This window comes from Tachyglossus aculeatus, chromosome 25 (assembly GCF_015852505.1).
Source record: "Tachyglossus aculeatus isolate mTacAcu1 chromosome 25, mTacAcu1.pri, whole genome shotgun sequence".
Taxonomy (NCBI): Eukaryota; Metazoa; Chordata; class Mammalia; order Monotremata; family Tachyglossidae; genus Tachyglossus; species Tachyglossus aculeatus.
Window position 1 is genome coordinate 12,237,541 of NC_052090.1, and position 20,137 is coordinate 12,257,677.

A 20,137-nucleotide genomic window follows, 5' to 3' on the forward strand; every position below is an offset into this window, starting at 1 on the left:
GGAACTCCCTCCCTCCTCAACTCTGACAATTACTCTCTCCCTCTTCAAAGCCCTATTGGAGGCACATCTCCTCCAAGAGGCCTTCCCTGACTTAGCCCTCGTTTCTTCTTCTCCCATTCGCTTCTGCATTGCCCTGACTTGCTCCCATTATTCACCCCCCCAGCCACACAGCACTAATTACTTATCTGTAATTTATTTATATTAATGTCTGATTCCCCCTCTACACTGTAAGCTTATTGTGGGCAGGGAATGCGTCTGTTTATTGTATTGTACTCTCCCAAGTACTTAGTGCAGTGCTCTGTACACATTAAGCGCTCAATAAATGCAATCGAATGAATGAAAACAGTCACACTTACTGTCTTCGTGAATTTGTTGTTGTTTCTTTTGATTGCTTTGGAAATTCTCTTCCTAAAGAGAAAAAGGACATGGGATACCGAATGCAAGCTCTTCCCAGGACAGACGCCTGCAGCTTTAAGAAGAGAAGACCCCACAGCAACAGTCGCTGTCGCCTCCCTTTCTAAAGCGTGGAGAAGGTGTGGTGAAGGGTTTCAGAGCGTGGCCACCCCGCAGGTGAGCTTGCTTTTAGACGATCCTCCCTGGAGACCAGAGCTGGGATCCGATGGGCTCCAACATCTGTTTGGAAGTGCAGCAGCATTTGAGAAGCCTAGCGGAAAGAGCTCAGGTTTGGGAGTCAGAGGACTTTGGGTTCTGGTCCCAGCTCTGCCACTTGTCTGTTGTGTGGCTTTGCGCAAATCACTTCACTTCTCTGCCTCAGTTCCCTCGTCTGGAAAATGGGGATTGAAGACCTGTTCTCTTTCCTACTTAGTGTGAACCCCATGTGGCACAAGGACCATGTGTAATCTGATTATCTGATATCTACCCCAGGGTTTAGTACAGTGCTTGCCACAGAGTAATCACTTATACTGCAGTTACTATTTTCATTTTAAAACAGATTCCCTTGTCTTGAATTGGAATATACATTTTCTTTGTGTGTTTTTTTAAGTTTTGGGTCTTATTTCCTTCTGTTTATGCATTATTAATCTTCCATATTTCTGCTTGGGTTTCCGAAGGCTTTTTCATGTGGTATTACAAAGCTGAGGCAGCACCTGAAAAGGCTGTAGAAGTAGGATAGCAGAGGCAATAGGGATGAAAATTATCCCTTGAGAAACATTGCTTCCCTCTTGGAAAATCACAGTATTCATGCCTTTGCCTCAAAGTTCCGCTGTTTCATCCTTAGGTCTTTCTAGGCTAGACCTTATTCTGGCTTCAGTTGGAATATGGTCCCTGTGACTGAACCACTGGAGTTGTGGTCCAGCACCACCAATGACAGGTTGCGTGTCTGATCAATCAGTCAACCAACCAACGGTATTTATTGAGCGCTTACTATGTGCAGAGCATCATACTAAGCACGTGAGAGCATGCCATACAGCAGAGTAAGCAGACGCATTCCCTGCCCAGAGCGAGCCTCCAGTCTAGAAGGGGAGACAGGCATTAATATAATCAATCAATCAATGGTGTTTATTGAGCACTTACTATGTGCAGAGCACTGTACCAACGACTTGGGAGAATACAGTAAAATAGTTAGCAGATTCATTCCCTGCCCATAATGAGTTTACAATCTAGAGATTTAAAAAGTCAGATTAGGGGCTTCCACTGATTTCTAACCCAGCGGCCCTGCTTGAACTCCACAGGATATTAAATTGCTCTCCCTCGCACACTCATTGTGTGTCCTGATGATAATGATGATGGCAAGTATTAAGTGCTTACTGTGTGCCAAGCACTTTTCTAAGCGCTGGGGTAGATACAAGATAATCAGGTTAAATACAGTCCCTGCCCCACATGGGGATCGCAGTCCTAGTAGGAAGGGGAACAGGTATTTAATCCCCATTTTACAGATGAGGAAACTGAGGCACAGGGAAGTTAAGTGACTTACTTGCCCAAGGTCACCCAGCAGACAAGTGGCGGAGCTGGGATTAGAATCCAGGTCCTCCGACTCCCAGGACCGTGCCCTTTTCACTAGGCCATGCTGCTTTGCCCAGGCATTTGCTTCCCCAGGCACTTGGGGCTGGATGTTAGGCCCACCCTGAAAAGGATTCCTACCTTCTGGTGGGGCACTGGTTTACCGGTTTGGTGGCTTCAGTTTAAGCACTGTTTTTTTCCTACCATGGTTTAGCTTGAAAGAACTAAACCCAGCAACATTTCCCCATCCTTCCCTCCCCTAACACCAAATGAGGAATTGGCCTGGTAATCCTTTGTTTGTTTTTTTCGCTCCAGTCGGCCTCTGATAAATGGGTTCGTTCCTTATTCTTTCCTAAACTTAATGATCGCCCTTGGATTCTGTACTTGGCAGAACTTACTTCTGTAATCCTATTATGGCCTCCAGGCAATCAATCAATCGTATTTATTGAGTGCTTACTGTGTGCAGAGCACTGTACTAAGCGCTTGGGAAGTACAAGTTGGCAACATATAAGACACCCAAATTATACTTTGGTTAGATGGGTGTCATTTTAAGAGGTCTGCTTGGAGCACAGAAACCAGATCGTGTCCTTATTATAAGGGCGTTAGAAAAGGGGACAAAATCAAGACTGAGTGGCTAATTGATGTTCTTTTTTCTAACACTAATAATAGTGGTATTTGTTAAGCACTTACTGTGTGCCACGCACTATAGTAAATGCTGGGATGGATACAAGATAATCAGGTGTCACATGGGCCTCACAATCTAAGTAGGAGGGAGAACAGGTATAGAGTACCCATTTTGCAGATGAGGAAACTGAGGCCCAGAGAAGTTAAGTGACTTCCCCAGATCAGACAGCAGGAAAGTGGCAGAGCTGGGATTAGAACCTAGGTTCCCTAACTCCCAGGCCCGTAGTCTTTCCAATAGGCCACACTGCTTCTCTAGTTCCTCACATGTGCTCGTTCACCCAAGGGAACACTCTGTGCCCCATTTTTTCTATCTGTAAAATGGATGTGTCAATACCTACTTCCCTGGGAGATGGCTTAGAGGATAAATCTGAGCATGGAGGCCTCCCAGAGGAAAGTTCTCTGTGCAACGAGTTGCAGCGAATAGGTTGCTAAGGCTGTGGCAATACTTTAATTTTTTCTACTTCTAAAGTCGTAATGAAGCTGCTGTTGAAACTGCTGTTCTGAAGCAGGTTTCATAGTTTAGGGTTTAGGATTATTTTTACATGCTGACCTTTGTTCTACTGCCACTTTAAGCATCTTGGTGGCTTTTTTTTTGTTGTTGTTCTCAGTCTTTAGGACAATCTGAAAAGAAATCCAGCACTAAGAAGTACCCAGAGCTGTCACTTACTCACAAAGAAGGTAATTCTATTGTCGTTCTGCTCTCATTTGAAGAAGTGGATATTGGGCTTGCGGGCTACTCCCTGAAATATCTCTGATCATTTCACCATAACAGCCATGCAAGTTAGAACAGGTCTATATTCAGAAGATCTAGGATGTGGTAAAGAAAGAATTTAAATCATACACTATGTTTCTGCTTAAACACCATTTATTGAATGTCCATTTTGAACAGGCTATGAATGTGTCACTCAAAAATAGAGCATGATTTCATTTCACTGAAGTAGTCAGTTGCTGGAGACTTCAAATCATTATCCCCTAATCTTTTTTGTCAGACAGCATAGCAGCAATCAATCAATTGGTGGTATTCAGTGAGCATTTCCTGTATGCAGAGCACTGCACTAAGTGCTTGGGAGAGTACAGTACAACAGAGTTGGTAGACACATTCCGAGCAATAATGCGGTAAGTGGGGACTCGAGGCAGAAGGCAGATTTCAAAATACACCCTTTCAGACAAGGGTTTCAGGGGATTGAGAGTTGTCACCCCTAAGTCAAAAATAGGATCCAGGCCATTTTCTTTGTGGGAAACATTGCAGTGGAAATGTACTATGAATGATAATCAAGAACAGGTGCTGTACTTCACCAGCCCTTGAACTGAGAGGAGTAAAAGAATAGCCAAAATATGATTGACTTGGTGAAAAAATAAGGTTAGGCTATTTAAAACCAAGTATTCACATGCATAGAGCAAGTAAACACTGTGGCTTCATCGACTTGCTAAGACTGAAGATCTTTGGAACACCTTTGTTTTCTTTTCATAATTTGTGGCAAAGAACATGGATTTTTTTAGAGTCTGCTTGATTTAGAAGATGGAATATTGATTTACTGTCCATAAGTTTTTTGCTTGAATTTTGACTGTTAGAGAAATATGTTTCTGAAATTGTTGGATGGGGAATTTTACAATATATTTTTGAATTTGGAGGAACATTTGACCATTTGACTTAGGTTTTTTTAAAAAAAATTTCTTCAGATTATTCTGACAAAACGAATACTTAAGCATACTTAAGGGCCGTTTGCTTGCTTAGATTTCTTTTTTCTTCAAGAAGTAATGTATATGAGAGTAGCTTTGTTTAGAAAGAAAAGATCTGACATGGTTAGGCTGTCTATTTTTAGTTGTATGTTTGTTTTCTTATGTATTTTCAAATTTAACCTACATTGAGTTGTTATAGGTTGTATTGCGTTCTAGGGAGTTGTGATGTGATAAAAAAAATACTTGAGAACGAAGTTCAAACTATTTATGCCATCCTCACCATCAGCCAACTCAGACCATGACCCAAATGTGCCCGCTTTACTGTGCTTATTTTTGAATTCCCTATTCATCCTTTGCATTGGATGCTCTCATGACCCTTCTTGCCCTTTTGTTATTTTTGCCTCAACTGACTCTTTCCCCCAGTTCTCTGGCTGAAGTAAATTGTCCAGCTTGTGGACTTACCCAGGGTCAAGGCTCCAATGTATCCATGCACTTTATCCATGATCACAGATAAAAACGGACTTTTGAGGCATAACTTGAGCACTTTGAGTTGTCAATTTTTCTTGTGTAACTTTCCTTTGACAGAAGCTTCTTCAGCTGAGAATACAAATGACCCTGCAGACATTGTCTGGAGCACCAGTGGAAGTGACTTGTCCGATGAAGAAAATACAACTTTTTCTTTAGGGCAGAAACTAAAGCCATCTATAGACAAGTCTTATACTGAGAATGATTTATATTCAGAGGGCAGGAGCAGTGAAGGTAAGGTAAAATTGAGCTGGCTTGTTCGTGATTGGCTCATTAAATGAGTCCTTCCCCCTCCCCCCCTAAAAAGATTTGATTATAAAGAGAGGACACTGTTTATACTGGGGCTTTTTTGGTTTAAAACACATTCATGTAAAGTGAGGCTAAAATTCTTGATGTCTAAGGCCACAGAAACAGGTTTGTGTACTCATAGAACAGGTGGGTAGGCATATTGTGTGATGTTGGAAGGAAGCGTTAGGAGAAAAACCATCTATGGCTTTTCTGTGTCCCTTACTTCTTAGCATTCCAAAAGTGCTGCCCAACAGATTATAACAATGTTCCACAGGCATTTTTGGCAAACTAAACTGGCAGATTTGTGAAAAGGTCTTGTAAAAGTGAATTTAAAGTAGAAAGACTTCGTTGAAGTTGTCTTTGGCAAAGATTCAGTTCCCTGAAGGGAGGTACCATGTTAAGTCGTATTTATTGGGACCCTACAGGATGTATAGGACAGCCAGTTCAGCTAGAGCACGGTTTTCGTGACAAAGTTTGAGTAGAACCCAATGGTAGAATAAGAGAACATTCTTTCAACCACAGTAGTGTCTTCAGGATATAACACAATCTACAAGTTGGTATAAGTAAATTCAGTGTAGGGAGAAATGGTTAGGTGTCGGTGTGTGATGTCGGTCAAGTTGTGTTATTGCTATGCATGTCCTAGCCTCTTCCACAGTCTTACTAAAAGTAAGGGTATTTATTGAGAGCTTACTTTGTACTGAACACTGTATTAAGCATTGAAGTGAAGGAAAAAATAAGTGAATTCAGACACTGTGCCTGTCCCACTAAGGAATCACACGCTTAACAGTGGAGGACAGACATAGGCAAGGCACAGACAATAAAAGCCCATAGGAAACAACATCAAAAGCTATATCATCATCATCAATCGTATTTATTGAGCGCTTACTATGTGCAGAGCACTGTACTAAGCGCTTGGGAAGTACAAATTAGCAACATATGGAGACAGTCCCTACCCAACAGTGGGCTCAGAGTCTAAAAGGGGGAGACAGAGAACAAAACCAAACATACTAACAAAATAAATATGAGCAACAAAAAATTCCCAGTATTGAATAACTTATCCATCCAAATCACTAGTAATAAGGCCATTTGACACTTCTTCGAACGGTGTGGTGGCAAAGAGGGCAGTCTCCCAAATGGACACGTTGGCCCTATCGATTTGGTTTTCTCTTCCCTCATCTATCATTGCGTCGTTGGTCATTGTGCTGCTTAAGTACCAGAGTTCTGTGACAGCATTTAGCTCTCTGTCACCAGTGTAAATTTTGAGTCATGTGTATGGCTTCCCTGATGCAAGCTGATACATCAACTTGGTTTCCTTGAGACTTACCTTCAGTGTGTAACCCCCTGCAGATCCACTGAAGCAGTTTGCAGTCACTTGGCTGTCTTCTTGGTGTGGGTCTCCAGGGGGTAGTCAGCTGCACACAGTAATTCCTGAGTGACTATTTCTAGGACTTTTGATGATGCCATAAGTTTGTTGAGTTTCCCAGAAAGGAGGAAGCATGTTCTAAAACCTTCATGCAGGCCTCTTGTTGTGTCCTGCAGCATGGCTGCATAGAATGAAGTTTAGCAGAAGTGGTGTGGCCTAGTGGAGAGAGTGTGGTCCTGGGAAGCAGACGGACTTGCATTCTAATCCCAATTTTGCCGATTACTTGCTGTGTGACCTTGGACAAGAACAGTGCTTGTCACATAGTAAGCGCTTAACAAATACCATTATTAGTATTATTATAGTGCTAAAATACTATGAATCGATAGGGTATGTAGAAACCTCAGTTTCCCCCTGCTAGTCCTAAGTGTTCCCAGTGACTAGAAAAAGAGGCTGTATTCTGTAACCAAAGGGACAAATTACACTTTGGGCTTTTTCCCATGTGGCAAGCATTAATATTTGAGTCCTTACTATTTGCAGAGTACTGTACTAAGTACTAGGGAGAGTATAGTAAGCTAGACTGTAAGCTAGTTGTGGGCAGGGGATGTATCTACCAACTCTGTTATATGGTGCTCTGCATAAAATAAGTGCTTAATAAATACAATTGATTGATTCATAATTATGGTACTTGTTAAGCACTTACTATGTGCCAAGCACTGTTTTAAGCGCTGGGGTAGATGCAAGTTAATCAGCTTGGACTCAGTCCCTGTCCCACATAAGGTTCACAGTCTTAATCCCCATTTTACAGATGAGGTAACTGAGGCACAGAGAAGTTAAGTGACTTGACTAAGGTCACACAGTAGGCATGTGGATTAGATTGGAGATTAGTGATTGCCTTGTTTTTGGTTTTCTGTCTGAATCTTTCCATTGCTTTTCATTTTGCACCAGAATCATGATATGTTAAAAAAAAAAATAATTCCCAAACCGGTGGCTCAGGCATTTAATTAATGCAAAATATGTGCCTTTTCATTAACCATACAAATGAGTCCCAGCCCAAGAAATAAAATATATTTAATAAGCTCTTCCTCATGTTTTCATTATGCTGTTAGATTTTCATGGGAATTTGTGCTCAATGAACCCTGAGAGTAATTTGGCTACAGGAACTTGCTTATGCTTTCAACCTAGTTAAAAGGTGAAATGGAAGAAGAAGTAGTCACTGCCAGGTGCAGTGGCTTTGGTAAGAGTGGATTTTTTTTTTAATAATATTTGTTGAGCACTTTGCCAGGCACCGTTCTAAGCTCTGAGGTAGAGACTGGCTAATCAAGTTGGACACAGTCCCTATTCCATATGAGGTTCACAGTCGTTATCCCAATTTTACAGGTGAGGTAACTGAGGCACAGAGAGATGAAGGGACTTGCCCAAAGTCACCCAGTAGAAAGAACCCAGTCTTTCTGACCCCCAGGACTGTGCTCTATCCACTAGGCCACGCTGCTTCTTAAGTTCTCAAACTTCAGGATTTGAGTAACATGGACAGCATTTCTGCCAAACACCCAGGTCTAAGGTGTTTGTCTTTGATAATCTCCATTGGCAGGGTAATAGAAATAAAGACACAGTTACCTGAAACTGTGTAACAATGATAAGGTGGTCCTGAGACGGGAAAGTCCCTACCCACTATTGGAAGAGGGAAGGTCCCTCAGGAGTGAAGGGTGAGTAGAAACCAGGACCCTAGACTTTATAACACTGGGGACCTTATTTCTCAATCCAGAATGCTTTTTCCCTGAAACAACTAGGAGCCCAAAAGCTGACCCCTTAGGTAAACGCTTGCACTGTTTACTGTCGATCCCTTTGACTTACTGGATTTTAGCTAGTTTTATTGTTGTTCTGATTGCATTCTTTTTTTTTAATGCATCTATCCTCCCTTCCTTAAATTGTGTGAGCTCTTGGAGGCCAGAGACTTTGTCTTGACTGAGTTTTATAAAATCACTCCCATGCCAAACTTATTACAAATCCTTAACACACTTTGGTGATAATAATAATAATAATAACAGGTCTGACTGGTGCTTGCCCAAATAACTGCACTGCAGTGTTCAAATAAATGGTTGTTGCTTAGGGGAAGGCTTTGGATCTGGGCACTGTATATTAGCTCTGAAAAAGATTAAATGATTTTTTTTTTTTTTAGTTCCCAAAAGTTTCATTTAAAATGAGGTCAAGATCATACATTTTTTTGGTTAATATTAGCAGTTGAGGTTCTTTAATATGCAATTTTAAAATGTGCTTCTATTCAGGTGAACCTCAGGTTATCGACTGGGAGAATGATAGTGCCTGTGAAGAAGATTCTGATGAATGCCATGCCTCTGAAAACGATGAAAGTGCAGTGGAAATATCCGATTCTGATTCCAGCGCAAATAGCCACCCTCTGATTAGCAGGGAGAGAATGGTGGAACTTCCTCAGGTGAGAAGATGTTTCTAGTTAAAATTGAAACTCGTGTCAGTAGCATATTTTTACCTGTTCAATTTCCCCCCCAGAATGAAACCTCTCTAATTCATTTAGTCGTATTTATTAGAGCTCTTACTGTATGCAGAGCACTGTACTAAGCACTTGGAAGACTACAATACAACAATAAAAAGACAGATTCCCTGCTCGCGGCTGTAGTACTGGGAAGTGGGTAGTTTTGTGGTGTTTTCACTGTGTTAGCCACAGCTGTGTTAAGTACTTCCATTCTGTCACCCCCATCATCGGGTTCTAACTTGCTCTGCCACTCAATTGGAGGCATGGGTGGATAGATGAGAGTAGATGGGGAGGGAATAGCAGGGGGGGAAAGAGGGAAAAGAGTCTTGGAGTAGCTCTGGGAATCAGGAGTAGTGGCAGGAAAAAAATCCAGAGGTGTTCGTGCGTGAGCATCACAGTGGCAAGAGACTCGTGAACCTTTCTGGGTGGCTTGGAGTGCTCCTTTTGTCAGAGGTGATGGGGGATCTTCGCAGTACTCCAGGCAATTAATAGCATTTGAATGCTTACTGTGTTTTAGAGAACCTTATTAATGTGCTTGGGAGAATACAGGATAGAAGAGACACTCCCTGCCCTTGAGGATCTCACAGTCTAATAATTTTAGAATATTTGAAAATACCACATGGTGGGTTTTGTACTGATCTTTGAAGTGCAAGTGTTATATATAAAAAAAAGAGATCAATTAATGATATTTATTAAATCCTTATTTTGTGCAGAGCTGGGAGGGTACAGTATTATTCTATTGGTGATTGTGATCCCTGTCCTCAAGGAGTTTACAAGCTAGTGGAGTGGAATCTAGAACAATGGGGAAGAACTCCCCAGAGCTCTGAAAAATGGTTATATTTCTGAGGGGTCTTTGCAGAGTACAGCTGCAAGTGCCAGCAGTACCTGCTACATCTCATATTTCAGGCTGAGGCTTCATCCCACACCTGATGGTTCAGTGTTTTGTTTTGTTTTTCAGAGTATAGTAGCATCTTTGAGAGCAGGGAGCCAATTAAAAATTACGATTACTAGGTTAAAAGCAATACTGTAAGCAGATTTGTGCGTCATGGTCCATTTCTGGTTATGTGTGTCTCCCTCCTGTAGATACTATTTTAATTCTGAAAGGGAGTTTCCTTGAGAGGAAAAAAAAAAGGATTTTTAACTTCAGATACTTAAAACAATCTTTTTTCCTCCAGTTTAGATCAAGGATGTTCTTTTGAAGTAGTATTTGAGGCATAAAAAAATAAGTATAATAATGGTATTAAGTGTTTACTGTGTGCCAAGCATTGTACTAAATGCTGGGGTAAATACAAGATAATCAAGTTGGACACAGTCCACGTAGAGTCCACAGTCTTAGTCCCCATTTTACAGATGAGGTAACTGAGGCACAGAGAAATGAAGTGACTTGCCCAAGGTCATTCAGCAGACAAGTGGTGGAGCCAGAATTAGAACCTAGGTCTTACTGGCTCCCAGGCCTGTGGTCTAGCCACTAGGCCACCCTGCTTCTCAGTTCCTCAAACTTCAGTATTTGAGGAAACATTGATACAGTTTCACAGTCTAAGTAGAAGGGAGAACAGGTATTTAATCCCCGTTTTACAGATGTGGCCCAGAGTAGGTAAGCAACTTGTCCAAGGTCACGCAGCAAGCAATGGGCAGAACTGGAATTAAAACCAGTCCTCTGAATCCCATGCCCTTTCTAATAGGCCACTGTGTTCCACGGAAGATTTAAAAGAAAAACATCTTTTAACTGGTAATTTATCTTTTGACTGGTTGGACTACAGTGTTTTCAGCAATACAGTTAAAAGCAAGAAGGCAGGAGTGGAATGGAACACTCGTTTAGGGAGAGCCAAGTGTAGAGTCTATGCAATGTTAACTTTGCCCCATGTGTCCTTAGGGATCTTATATAATTGCTCAAGGTCTGAGTTTGTCATCTGGAATATAGGAATAAAATAAAATAAACCTTATCTGATACTTCATAAGAATGTTCGAACAATTGAAATAATGCAGAAAAGATTTTGGGAGACAAAAGTGTAGTGTAAATGCAGTATTGTACAGTGATTTTAGACTGTGAGCCCTTTTAGACTGTGAGCCCACTGTTGGGCGGGGACTGTCTCTATATGTTGCCAACTTGTACTTCCCAAGCTCTTAGTACAGTGCTCTGCACACAGTAAGCGCTCAATAAATACGATTGATGATGATGATGATGATTTTAGCTTTTCAGCCCAGCCCCATAGGATTTATGTACATATCCATAATTTTATATATTAGTGTCTGTCTCCCCCTCTAGACTAATCTCACAGAGGGCAGGGAATGTGTCTTTTATACTGTTGTGCTCTCCCAAGCGCTCTGCACTCAGGCAGTGCTCAGTGAATAAGATTGACGGACTTTTCACAAATAATTTCAATATGTTTCGTCTTAATTTAGGATGTATGTTTATTAAATAGGGACCCAGCACTGTCCGTGCTTTTGAAGATGACCCCACTGCTGCTTAAATCCTAGAGAAGCAGCGTGGCTCAGTGGAAAGAGCACGGGCTTTGGAGTCAGAGGTCACGGGTTCGAGTCCCGGCTCCGCCATATGTCTGCTGTGTGACCTTGGGCAAGTCACTTAACTTCTCGTAGCCTCAGTTACCTCATCTGTAAAATGGGGATGATGACTGTAAGCCCCACGTGGGACAACCTGATCACCTTGTATCACCCCAGCATTTAGAACAGTGCTTTGCACATAGTAAGCGCTTAACAAATGCCATTATTATTATTATTATTATTATTATCTGTAAGGATGGCTATTCATAATTTAGTACAGTTTATTAACTCTGATTTTCCTCTTCCCCAGCAGAGGGCACTTAAATACTACTGTTTAATAGTTTCTATGAATAAAGATTTTCCTGGATTTTCTGTAGAGGGCAACAGAGGTATGGCTTACTACTAGTAATCTGTTCAGACAGTGCGGAGGAAATTGGATTTAGATGAATTTTGCTATGTAATTCCCACGTGCATTATGTAGTGACAACTCTGAGTACGTTATGCAGGCTGATAGACGTAAGAAATGAGAGAGTTGCAGGCTCTGAGTAAGGTAAGCACAGAGGCTGACACCAAAGGGCAGATGTAAAAATAGATCACACACTTGTTAGAGAGAAAACACATGGGGTGTCATGAGTTGTAAAAAAAAAAATTTGGAAGTCTAACCCCATCTGTGTAATCTGGACACCAGTCACTATGAAGAATTTGATGGACAAAAAATAGAGATGGGCAGAAAAAGCAATTCTGGAGCTCAAAGACAACAACAGGATATGGAAAGTTGAAATTGGAAATGGAAAAGTTCTAAGGAGAGCTGTGGTTAATAATAAGGAATTATTCATGTGTCTGAGGGCATAAATATGTAAAAGGAGACTGCTTTTTAAATGAAGGAAAGGGCAAACTTTTGAGAGAAACCCATGCAATCTGATGTGAGACCAGTTTTATCAGGAACTCTTAACCTTCTCAGTTGGTCAATTCTCGGAGATTATCTTTCTGCTTAATGCCTTATGCACTTAGTATGTATTGCAGGTACTACAAATAGGGGCTACACTAGTTTAACTTTGCTCAACTGTGCAATCCCATAAACTGTATGACAGGCTTTGCTTTCATTGGAATTAATATAAAAACTGTTTGAAAGAGATGTTTAAACCTCACAAAAGTTCTTGGAAAAGATGGTCCAGAAATTATTTTGTATTAATCAAATGAAGAAAAACTCCACGCTTTGGTTTTTCATTCTAAAGTTAAGGAAGAACATGATATAGGCCCAGAGAACTATGCTCTGTTATTTTGATCTTTTTTAAAAAACAAACAAAATATTCTAACTGTTCTAGGTTGTCTTATCCAGAAATTTGACATTTTCATTCCATGTGGTGTGTAAAAGGTTATATTTGTATCCCTCTTGCTTCGAAGGGTGCTGTTATATTCTTTAAGCTTCTCGCATTCTTGGGTGATCATTTGCTTTTGAAATTTCAGTACTGGATTCACGATCACCTGTCATCGGTTTCTTCCCTTCCGCAGCCTTGCCCTTTGGTTGTCCCCAATTCCAACAGCTTTCTATGGGTCGGGAAGAGCCACATCAGTAGCCTTCTCCTTCTGAAGGTTTTCTTTTACCACAGAGAACCACGTATGTCTTCAAATTTACAGAAAACAATTTTTGGTGTAAATCAGTGCAAGCGTGACTTTCCAAATAATCTCAAATTGCCTATCTAAATCCAAATTTTTTTGTTGGGAGCATGTGCTTATTAAATGGCTTTGTCTGTTTATGAGGGTATTCTAAGAGTAGTCCTTTCCCTAGGTGTATGGATGGCTTTGGGAATTGCTAACATATACAGACAACCAGTCATACCTTGTCTCAGCTGGTTGTAAATCCATATTGTAGCTTTCTGATTATCATTTAGCAGTTTGAGTTTGAATGGGCATGTGATTTGTGTGTGTGTGTGTGTGTGTGTGTGTGTGTGTGTACATGTATATGGGTTTTGTTGGGTTTTTTTTTTGCCACAGCTTGCATTAATTTTCTCCCTGATTGATGTTCCCAGGACAGTTGCCAAGTGGTCAGAAAGGTTTCGGAAGCTGGATTATCCTCTTTCCCCAGTGATGGTCCCTCAGGGGCAGTGTCGAGAGCCATTTGTTGGGCAGAGAGAGGAAATTTGGGCAGCAGTGGCCCATGCTGGACTTATTCTGTTTATATAAATAGGGGATTTTTTGGTCCCCTGGGCTTTCAGTCCATCCCCTATGAATGCCAAAACTTGCTTAAACAATTTAAGAGGAAATATTTTTTTTAATGTCATTTGTCCTGGAAAATGTTTCCCGAAACTTGTTTTTTTCATAGCCAGCCAATATTGTTAACACTTATGAAGGCTGCACAACATCCTGACCACAAGCCCCGGGGAAGAGATTTAGCTGAAGGCTCTTTCTCTGCAGTGTGAGAAGGAGAGGAGGTGAGGTAGGTGAGCTAAATGCTCCAGCTAGTCTTGGGACCTAGATAAAACATGTGCATTGCTGCTTTGACCTCCTGTTATCATTCTAGTACTGGGATATTGGGGGTCACCAAGGAGTTTGAATGGGCCCCATAGTCCCCAGAATCTTGGGACAAGTGTCTGACTGTCTTCTGTGGGACTTACATCTCACCTTCTGGTGTTGGAGAACAATAGCCATGTAGGATGGAGCCTCGGATTGTGTACTCAGTAAGGGGTCACATAAATGAGGGTGCTTCTTGTGCAGATTGTTCTGATCGTCAGCAGGATTGGGGAGAAAAAGTTACAAAAAATGTGATCTGCCACATTCAAGGTTCGAGGGGAAATTGTGAGGTGTAAAAAAAACTGCATTTAAAGATATCCTATGAGGCTGTGGTGAAAGAACCGATTTTGGTAAAAAAGAGTCTCCTCTTATGTTCTCGTTTCCTAGACCAAGCTGAAAAAAATAAGATAAAAAAATATATAAAGATTCTTAGTGTGGAAAAAAACAAGACAGTTTAAAGTAACCAGAATTATTTCTCATGGGTTCATTTCAGCACTTCAGTCATAGCTAGCAGGCATTGCCTTTATCAAATGCCAACACTTTAAAAAAAATCAGTTTTAATGAAAGTGCTTTCCAGAGTTATACATTCTCTAAATGATCTGGCCACAACGTGTCTCCGGAGCTGCCTGGAAGCCATAGAGGCTTTCTCCAGTGCTCAAGAGCATATGATATCTCTTTTCCCAAACAGCTGTGGTTACAACAGATATAAAATGGGAATTCTGGAGTTTATTCTCTTTACTGTAGCATTTCCCTTCACACCTGTGAGCCCATTATTGGGTAGGGATTGTCTCTATCTGTTGCCAAATTGTACTTTCCAAGTGCGTAGTACAGTGCTCTGCACACAGTAAGCGCTCAATAAATATGATTGAAAGAATGAATAAACCTGCAAAAAAAAAAAAAATTCTAAATGCCCTTTTGAGGAACAACTGTCCATATCATGTCTTTTCACATATCCTCTCTACACTGTAAACCCATTGAGGGCAGGGAACGTGTTGACCAACTCTTATATTTTACTCTCCCAAGTGCTCAGTACAGTGCTCTGCATACAGTAAGCACTCAAGTACCATTGATTGAAATAACAATAATCAGTTGAGGCCTATGAGGAGTTGAGCTTTTCCTGGCTGACATATGTGTCCCAGGAGTTAACCAGGAAGAAGAAAGGAGTCCACTTGAGCTAAAGGTGAGTAGATAAATCAATAAAAATTACCTTGTCATCTTCATCCATCTTGAAACCCCATGCCAAATAAAATTGGCCTGTGCAGACAAAACTCTCAGGTAATTGAGTTAAAAGTTGGTCAGTCAATCGTATTTATTGAGTACTTTGTGCACAGAGCACTGTAGTAAGGACTTGGGAGAGTACAATATAACAGACGCATCCCCTGCTCACAACAAGCTTACAGTCTAGAGGAAACAGGTCTTCTCCCCTAGAATTCAATTGCATTTTAAAAGCTAGATTTACTTTCCTGCTTCCACCTCCCCATCCCAAGTTAAGTATTTAGATAGTGTTCTGAGGCCCCATCCCTATAAGAAAAGGTAATATAGTTCTCAAACTGCAGCAGTAGGTTGGAGAGGAATGATTTCTTGCTCCACCTTCCCGACAGCTCTCCACCATCCCCACCTTCAAAACCCTCCCAAAATCACCTCTCCTTCAAGAGCCCTTCTTAGAATAAGTCCTTTACTCCCCCATATGCCCTCCTCTTTGCATCGACTCTGAACTTGGCTGTGATACTCACTCTAGCCCCACAATACTGAAGTGAATATTATTATAACACTACTATTTCCTCTATCCCTAATCTATTGTAGTGTTTCCCTCCCCCCTGTAGATTGGGAGTTCCTCGTGGGCAGGAATTGTATCTATCAACACTATTGTATTGCTCCGGAGTGCTTAGTAAAGTGCTTTATATACAGTGTACATTTAATAAATACCATGAATTCTCCCCTGTCCTATACAGTCCTGACAACCACTGCATTTTCATATCCTTGGTGATATAAATATCAGCATCCACAGTAACCTATAAGAACCAGGGAAAAAAAAATTGCCGCCGTTGCTACTAGTCTTGCTACTACTACTACTTCTACTGAGGTGTTTTCATGCTTGACCATGTTAACCTGTTACAGGCCTAGACAGGATGATGTTGAAATCCTCTCTTCCTTTCTGAGCCTTGTTATTCTTACACTCTCCATTGTGTGGACTTTAAAAGGCAATTTCAAAGCAGCAGGAGCTCATCAATAGTCCACGTTCAACTATGGGTTTCACATACCAAAATGATGAGTAGATGTGGAAAATATTTTAGACATTCTTGCTTTAATGATCAAAGTTCGCTTATCTTACTAAAGAGGAGTTTGGAGACCATCGAGGAAGAAGCTAGAGCTAATAATAAGCAGGGAATTTTGCCAGGATATCCCCACTTTATTTTAATTAAACAAGAACAGTTGATAACCAGCATTTTGTGTTTATAATGAAACCTTTTTTTTGCTCTGCCTTTTTAGCATGCATCCAACAGAATCCATATGATCTGTAGATAAGAATGGTCGTGCTATCTATGTTGTTAGAAAAGTCATTTTTTTCAAAACATTTTTTACCTCCATATTTCTTGAACTTCATTGAAAAGTGTGTGGTTGATTTTCTGGTCACCATCTAAAATTGAAGGAAGATTAAGTTGTAATTGAAAAGACAGTGTTTTTGTCTTCCTTTTTTTTAAAAAAAAATGAGATTTCTGTCATTTGTATTCACATTGAACTTTGTTTTCAGAGTGCTTTTCGGACATTAATTAATAACTTCAAGTCCCTGGAAGTCTAGATCAGTGTTTAAAAGTCGTATTTATAGGTATATGCAGCAAATCATTAACAGAGTAGGGGACGGAACAACTCTCTTCTAACCTATTCAAAGGCTGAATTGTTTCATATTTTAAGTATGTGCAGTGGCCCACATTGGCAGAATGATTAATTAGCACAATTCTATTCCCTGGTTTAATATGAGGCTGACATTGAGGTGTTGAAAGCAGATGGGTTGTATATATATTTTGTACAAAGCTATTAAATATTCTCAACTTATATTAGGCTAAAATTGAGCTCTCATCTTTTACAAGAACTGAAACATTGGACAAGCACTCCTATATCAACTTCTTATCATCCCTTCCCTACTCTACACATCTACAAACACAGCTGCCTGAATGCGTTATGTGGGGGTCCAGGACTCCTGCAGTAATAATAATAATAATTCTGGTATTTAAGCGCCATGTGCAAGGCATCGTACTAAATGCTGGCGTAGATGCAAGGTAATGGGGTTGGACACAGTCCCTGTCCCACCTAGGGTTCACAGTCTTAATCTCCAATTTATGATGAGGTAACTGAGGCACAGAGAGTGACTTGCCCAGGGTCACACAGCAGACAAGTGGCGGAGCTGAGATTAGAACCCAGGTCCTCTGAATCCCAGGCCCGGGCTCTTTCCACGAGGTGACGCTGGAACTAGGAAAATGGGAAAGAGTCCTATTGCCACTTTAGCCCCGGGTCCTCCAGTGACTAAGAGCCGTATAGGAGGCACTCCTTTCAACCACCCTTCATCTTGTAGGCGGAAACTCCCCATTTCTGGAAAGTGGAGCATTTAAGAGGCTGCGCCTCCGTGGCTGGCCGGGTGTGGTGGGCCTGGCCCATTGTGGACTGGGGCCCGGGGTAGGACTCTCATTGCCGTGGGTGTGAAATTGGTGTTGGGTAAGGGTGAGTTATTTCTCCATCATTGGGGGTGATTGGCAGTTTAATTAGTTGACTAATTAGATCGTTATATTAGATATGGAAGATTAATTGGAGAAGGTTGAGCGTGGTGTTTCAGGTAATGCACCAAACTCTTTATGATTGTCTGCTGCCTTTAAAAATAATTCTAAGAGAAGGTGGTCTCGTTTTTAAAACCAATAAGCCACAGCAGGAAATTTCTCCTCTGTTTCTTAAGTAATCCAATTGCTTTGTATCTTCCAGAAAACCACCTTTGGGTTGCTCTGTTTCGATGATGAACCTTTTCTGGGCTCATCATTTTAAAGACTGCGCTATTTCAGCTTGGAAAGCATGCCTGGTGTTAGTGGGTACACCAACTTCTGGGGTGCATAGTCTCTCGCACTAATTTATGCCTGATTCCCTTCAAGTTAAGTAAAATCTCATTTTTTTCCCCCTCACAATAGTGAAACCTGAAACGTGTTCAGTATTCTGAAACTTAAATGTTTAAATTGGGCATTCCAAGTTGATGAGTTCCCTTTGAAATCAGTTTTTAATTCAAAAGTGATGAATCAGTCCTTGATAAGCACTTAGTATAGTGCCCTGCACACAGTAAGTGCTCAAATATGGTTGAATGAATTAGGCATCTACTGTGTATAGAACACTGTACTTGCTCATCTGCACATAATACAGTATTGCTGTCTAGTTCTGTCTTTGCTTCCAGAAAAGTGGGGGTTAAATGTTTCCAGAAAATATGAGTCCTCCACAACTACTTTCTAAGGGTTTAGTGTGTTTGTTTTTCCGGAATCAAACTAGTTTCTCCATTTACCTTCAGGGAAATGTCGCATAACTGCATCAAAATAGTCATTCTCCTAGTTGCTCCAAGTGCAGAATTCTGTACATTGCTGACAGATATATGGGAAATTACTGTCAAAACCATGTGATTGAGGTCAAAGTTTTCTCTTTTTTTTAGTACTCCAGATACAACTTGTTGAATTAGTAGTGAAAGGTTATATATAGTGCTCTTTTGAAAGTTTCAGCTTTTGATTGTGTTGAATCTTGTTTAGGAGGTCCCATCCAGAAAGGTTATGAATAAAAAGTGATGTGGTTGGGTGGACCTGATTCCAAATGATTTTATTCATAGTGCGAGAAGGTAGACTGGTAACCCGTCAGTCAGTGGTGTTTATTGAGGTGCTCGTAGCTTAGTGGAAAGGGCACGGGCCTGGGAATCAGAAGGACCTGGGTTCTAATCCCAGCTGAGCCACATGTCTGCTGTGTGACCTTGGGCAAGTCATTTAACTTCTCTGGGCCTCAGTTACCTCATCTGTAAAATGGGGATTAAGAGTGTGAGCCCCATATGGGACAGGGACTGGGTCCAACCTGATTGACTTCTATCTACCTCAGTGCTTAAAACAGTGCTTGGCACATAGTAAGCACATAACAAGTACCATTATTATTATTATTGTTATTATTATGCCTGCTAAGCACTTGAGAGAGTGTGGTACAACAGAGTTGGAATAAACACTTCTGTTCCACAGTGAACATATGGTCTGGAAGCAGTTTATCCTAGTGGAAAGAGCATGGGCCTGGGAATCAGTGGTTTCTAATCCTGGTTCCACCACTGCCCATTGCGTGACCTGAGGGAAGTCACTTAACTTTTCTGTGCCTCAGTTCCCTCATCTGCAAAATAGGGATTCCAGACCTGTTCTCCCTCTTCCTTAAACTGTGAGCCTCAGGTGGGACTTGATTGTCTTCTGTCTGTCCCAGCACTTAGTACATTGCTTGCCACATAGTGGTATTTGTTAAATGCTTACTATTATTGTTATTACCTAGAGGAAGAGAGAGCCATTAATATGAATAAATTCTGGATATGTACATAGGTGCTGTGCGGTTGAGGGTGGGGTGAGCATCAAATACTCAGAGGGTACAGATCCAAGTGAATAGACAGTGCAGAAGGGAGGGAGTAGGAGAAAAACAGCCTTGATTGGGGAAAATCTTTAGGAAGAAATGTGATTTTAATAAGGCAATGAAGCTGGATAGAGTGGTGGGTCTGTTGTATATGGAGCGGGAGGGAGTTCCAGGCCAGGGGAAGGATATAGGCAGTGGGCTGGTGGTGAGATAGACAAGATCAAGGTGCAGAGAGTAGGTTGGTGTTGGAAGAGGGAATTGTGCGGGCTGGGTTGAAATAGGGAATCAGCAAGGTAAGGTAGGATGGGGCAAGCTGAGTGCTTTGAAGCCTATGGTAAGGAGAGGAATTTGTTTGATGCAGAGAAGGATGGGCAACCACTGGAGATTATTGAGAAGTGGGGAGATGTGGACTGAATTTTTTTTTTTAAATGATCTGGGGAGCAGAGTGAAGTATGGAGTAGTGTAGAGAGACAGGAGGCTGGGCGGTCAGTGAGGAGGGACGTGAT

At 41.2% G+C, this 20,137-nt stretch overlaps 1 protein-coding gene across 1 annotated transcript in view; it reads left to right on the forward strand.

Annotated features, from left to right (window-relative positions):
• SPIDR (scaffold protein involved in DNA repair) overlaps nucleotides 1–20,137 on the forward strand; it is a 332,252-nt gene that overhangs the window by 9,645 nt on the left and 302,470 nt on the right. Inside the window, exons 2-5 of the mRNA XM_038766467.1 lie at nucleotides 415–570; nucleotides 3,252–3,321; nucleotides 4,909–5,082; nucleotides 8,782–8,948. Coding sequence (XP_038622395.1) covers nucleotides 415–570; nucleotides 3,252–3,321; nucleotides 4,909–5,082; nucleotides 8,782–8,948 — 567 coding nt within the window. The remainder of the gene's footprint in view (nucleotides 1–414; nucleotides 571–3,251; nucleotides 3,322–4,908; nucleotides 5,083–8,781; nucleotides 8,949–20,137) is intronic.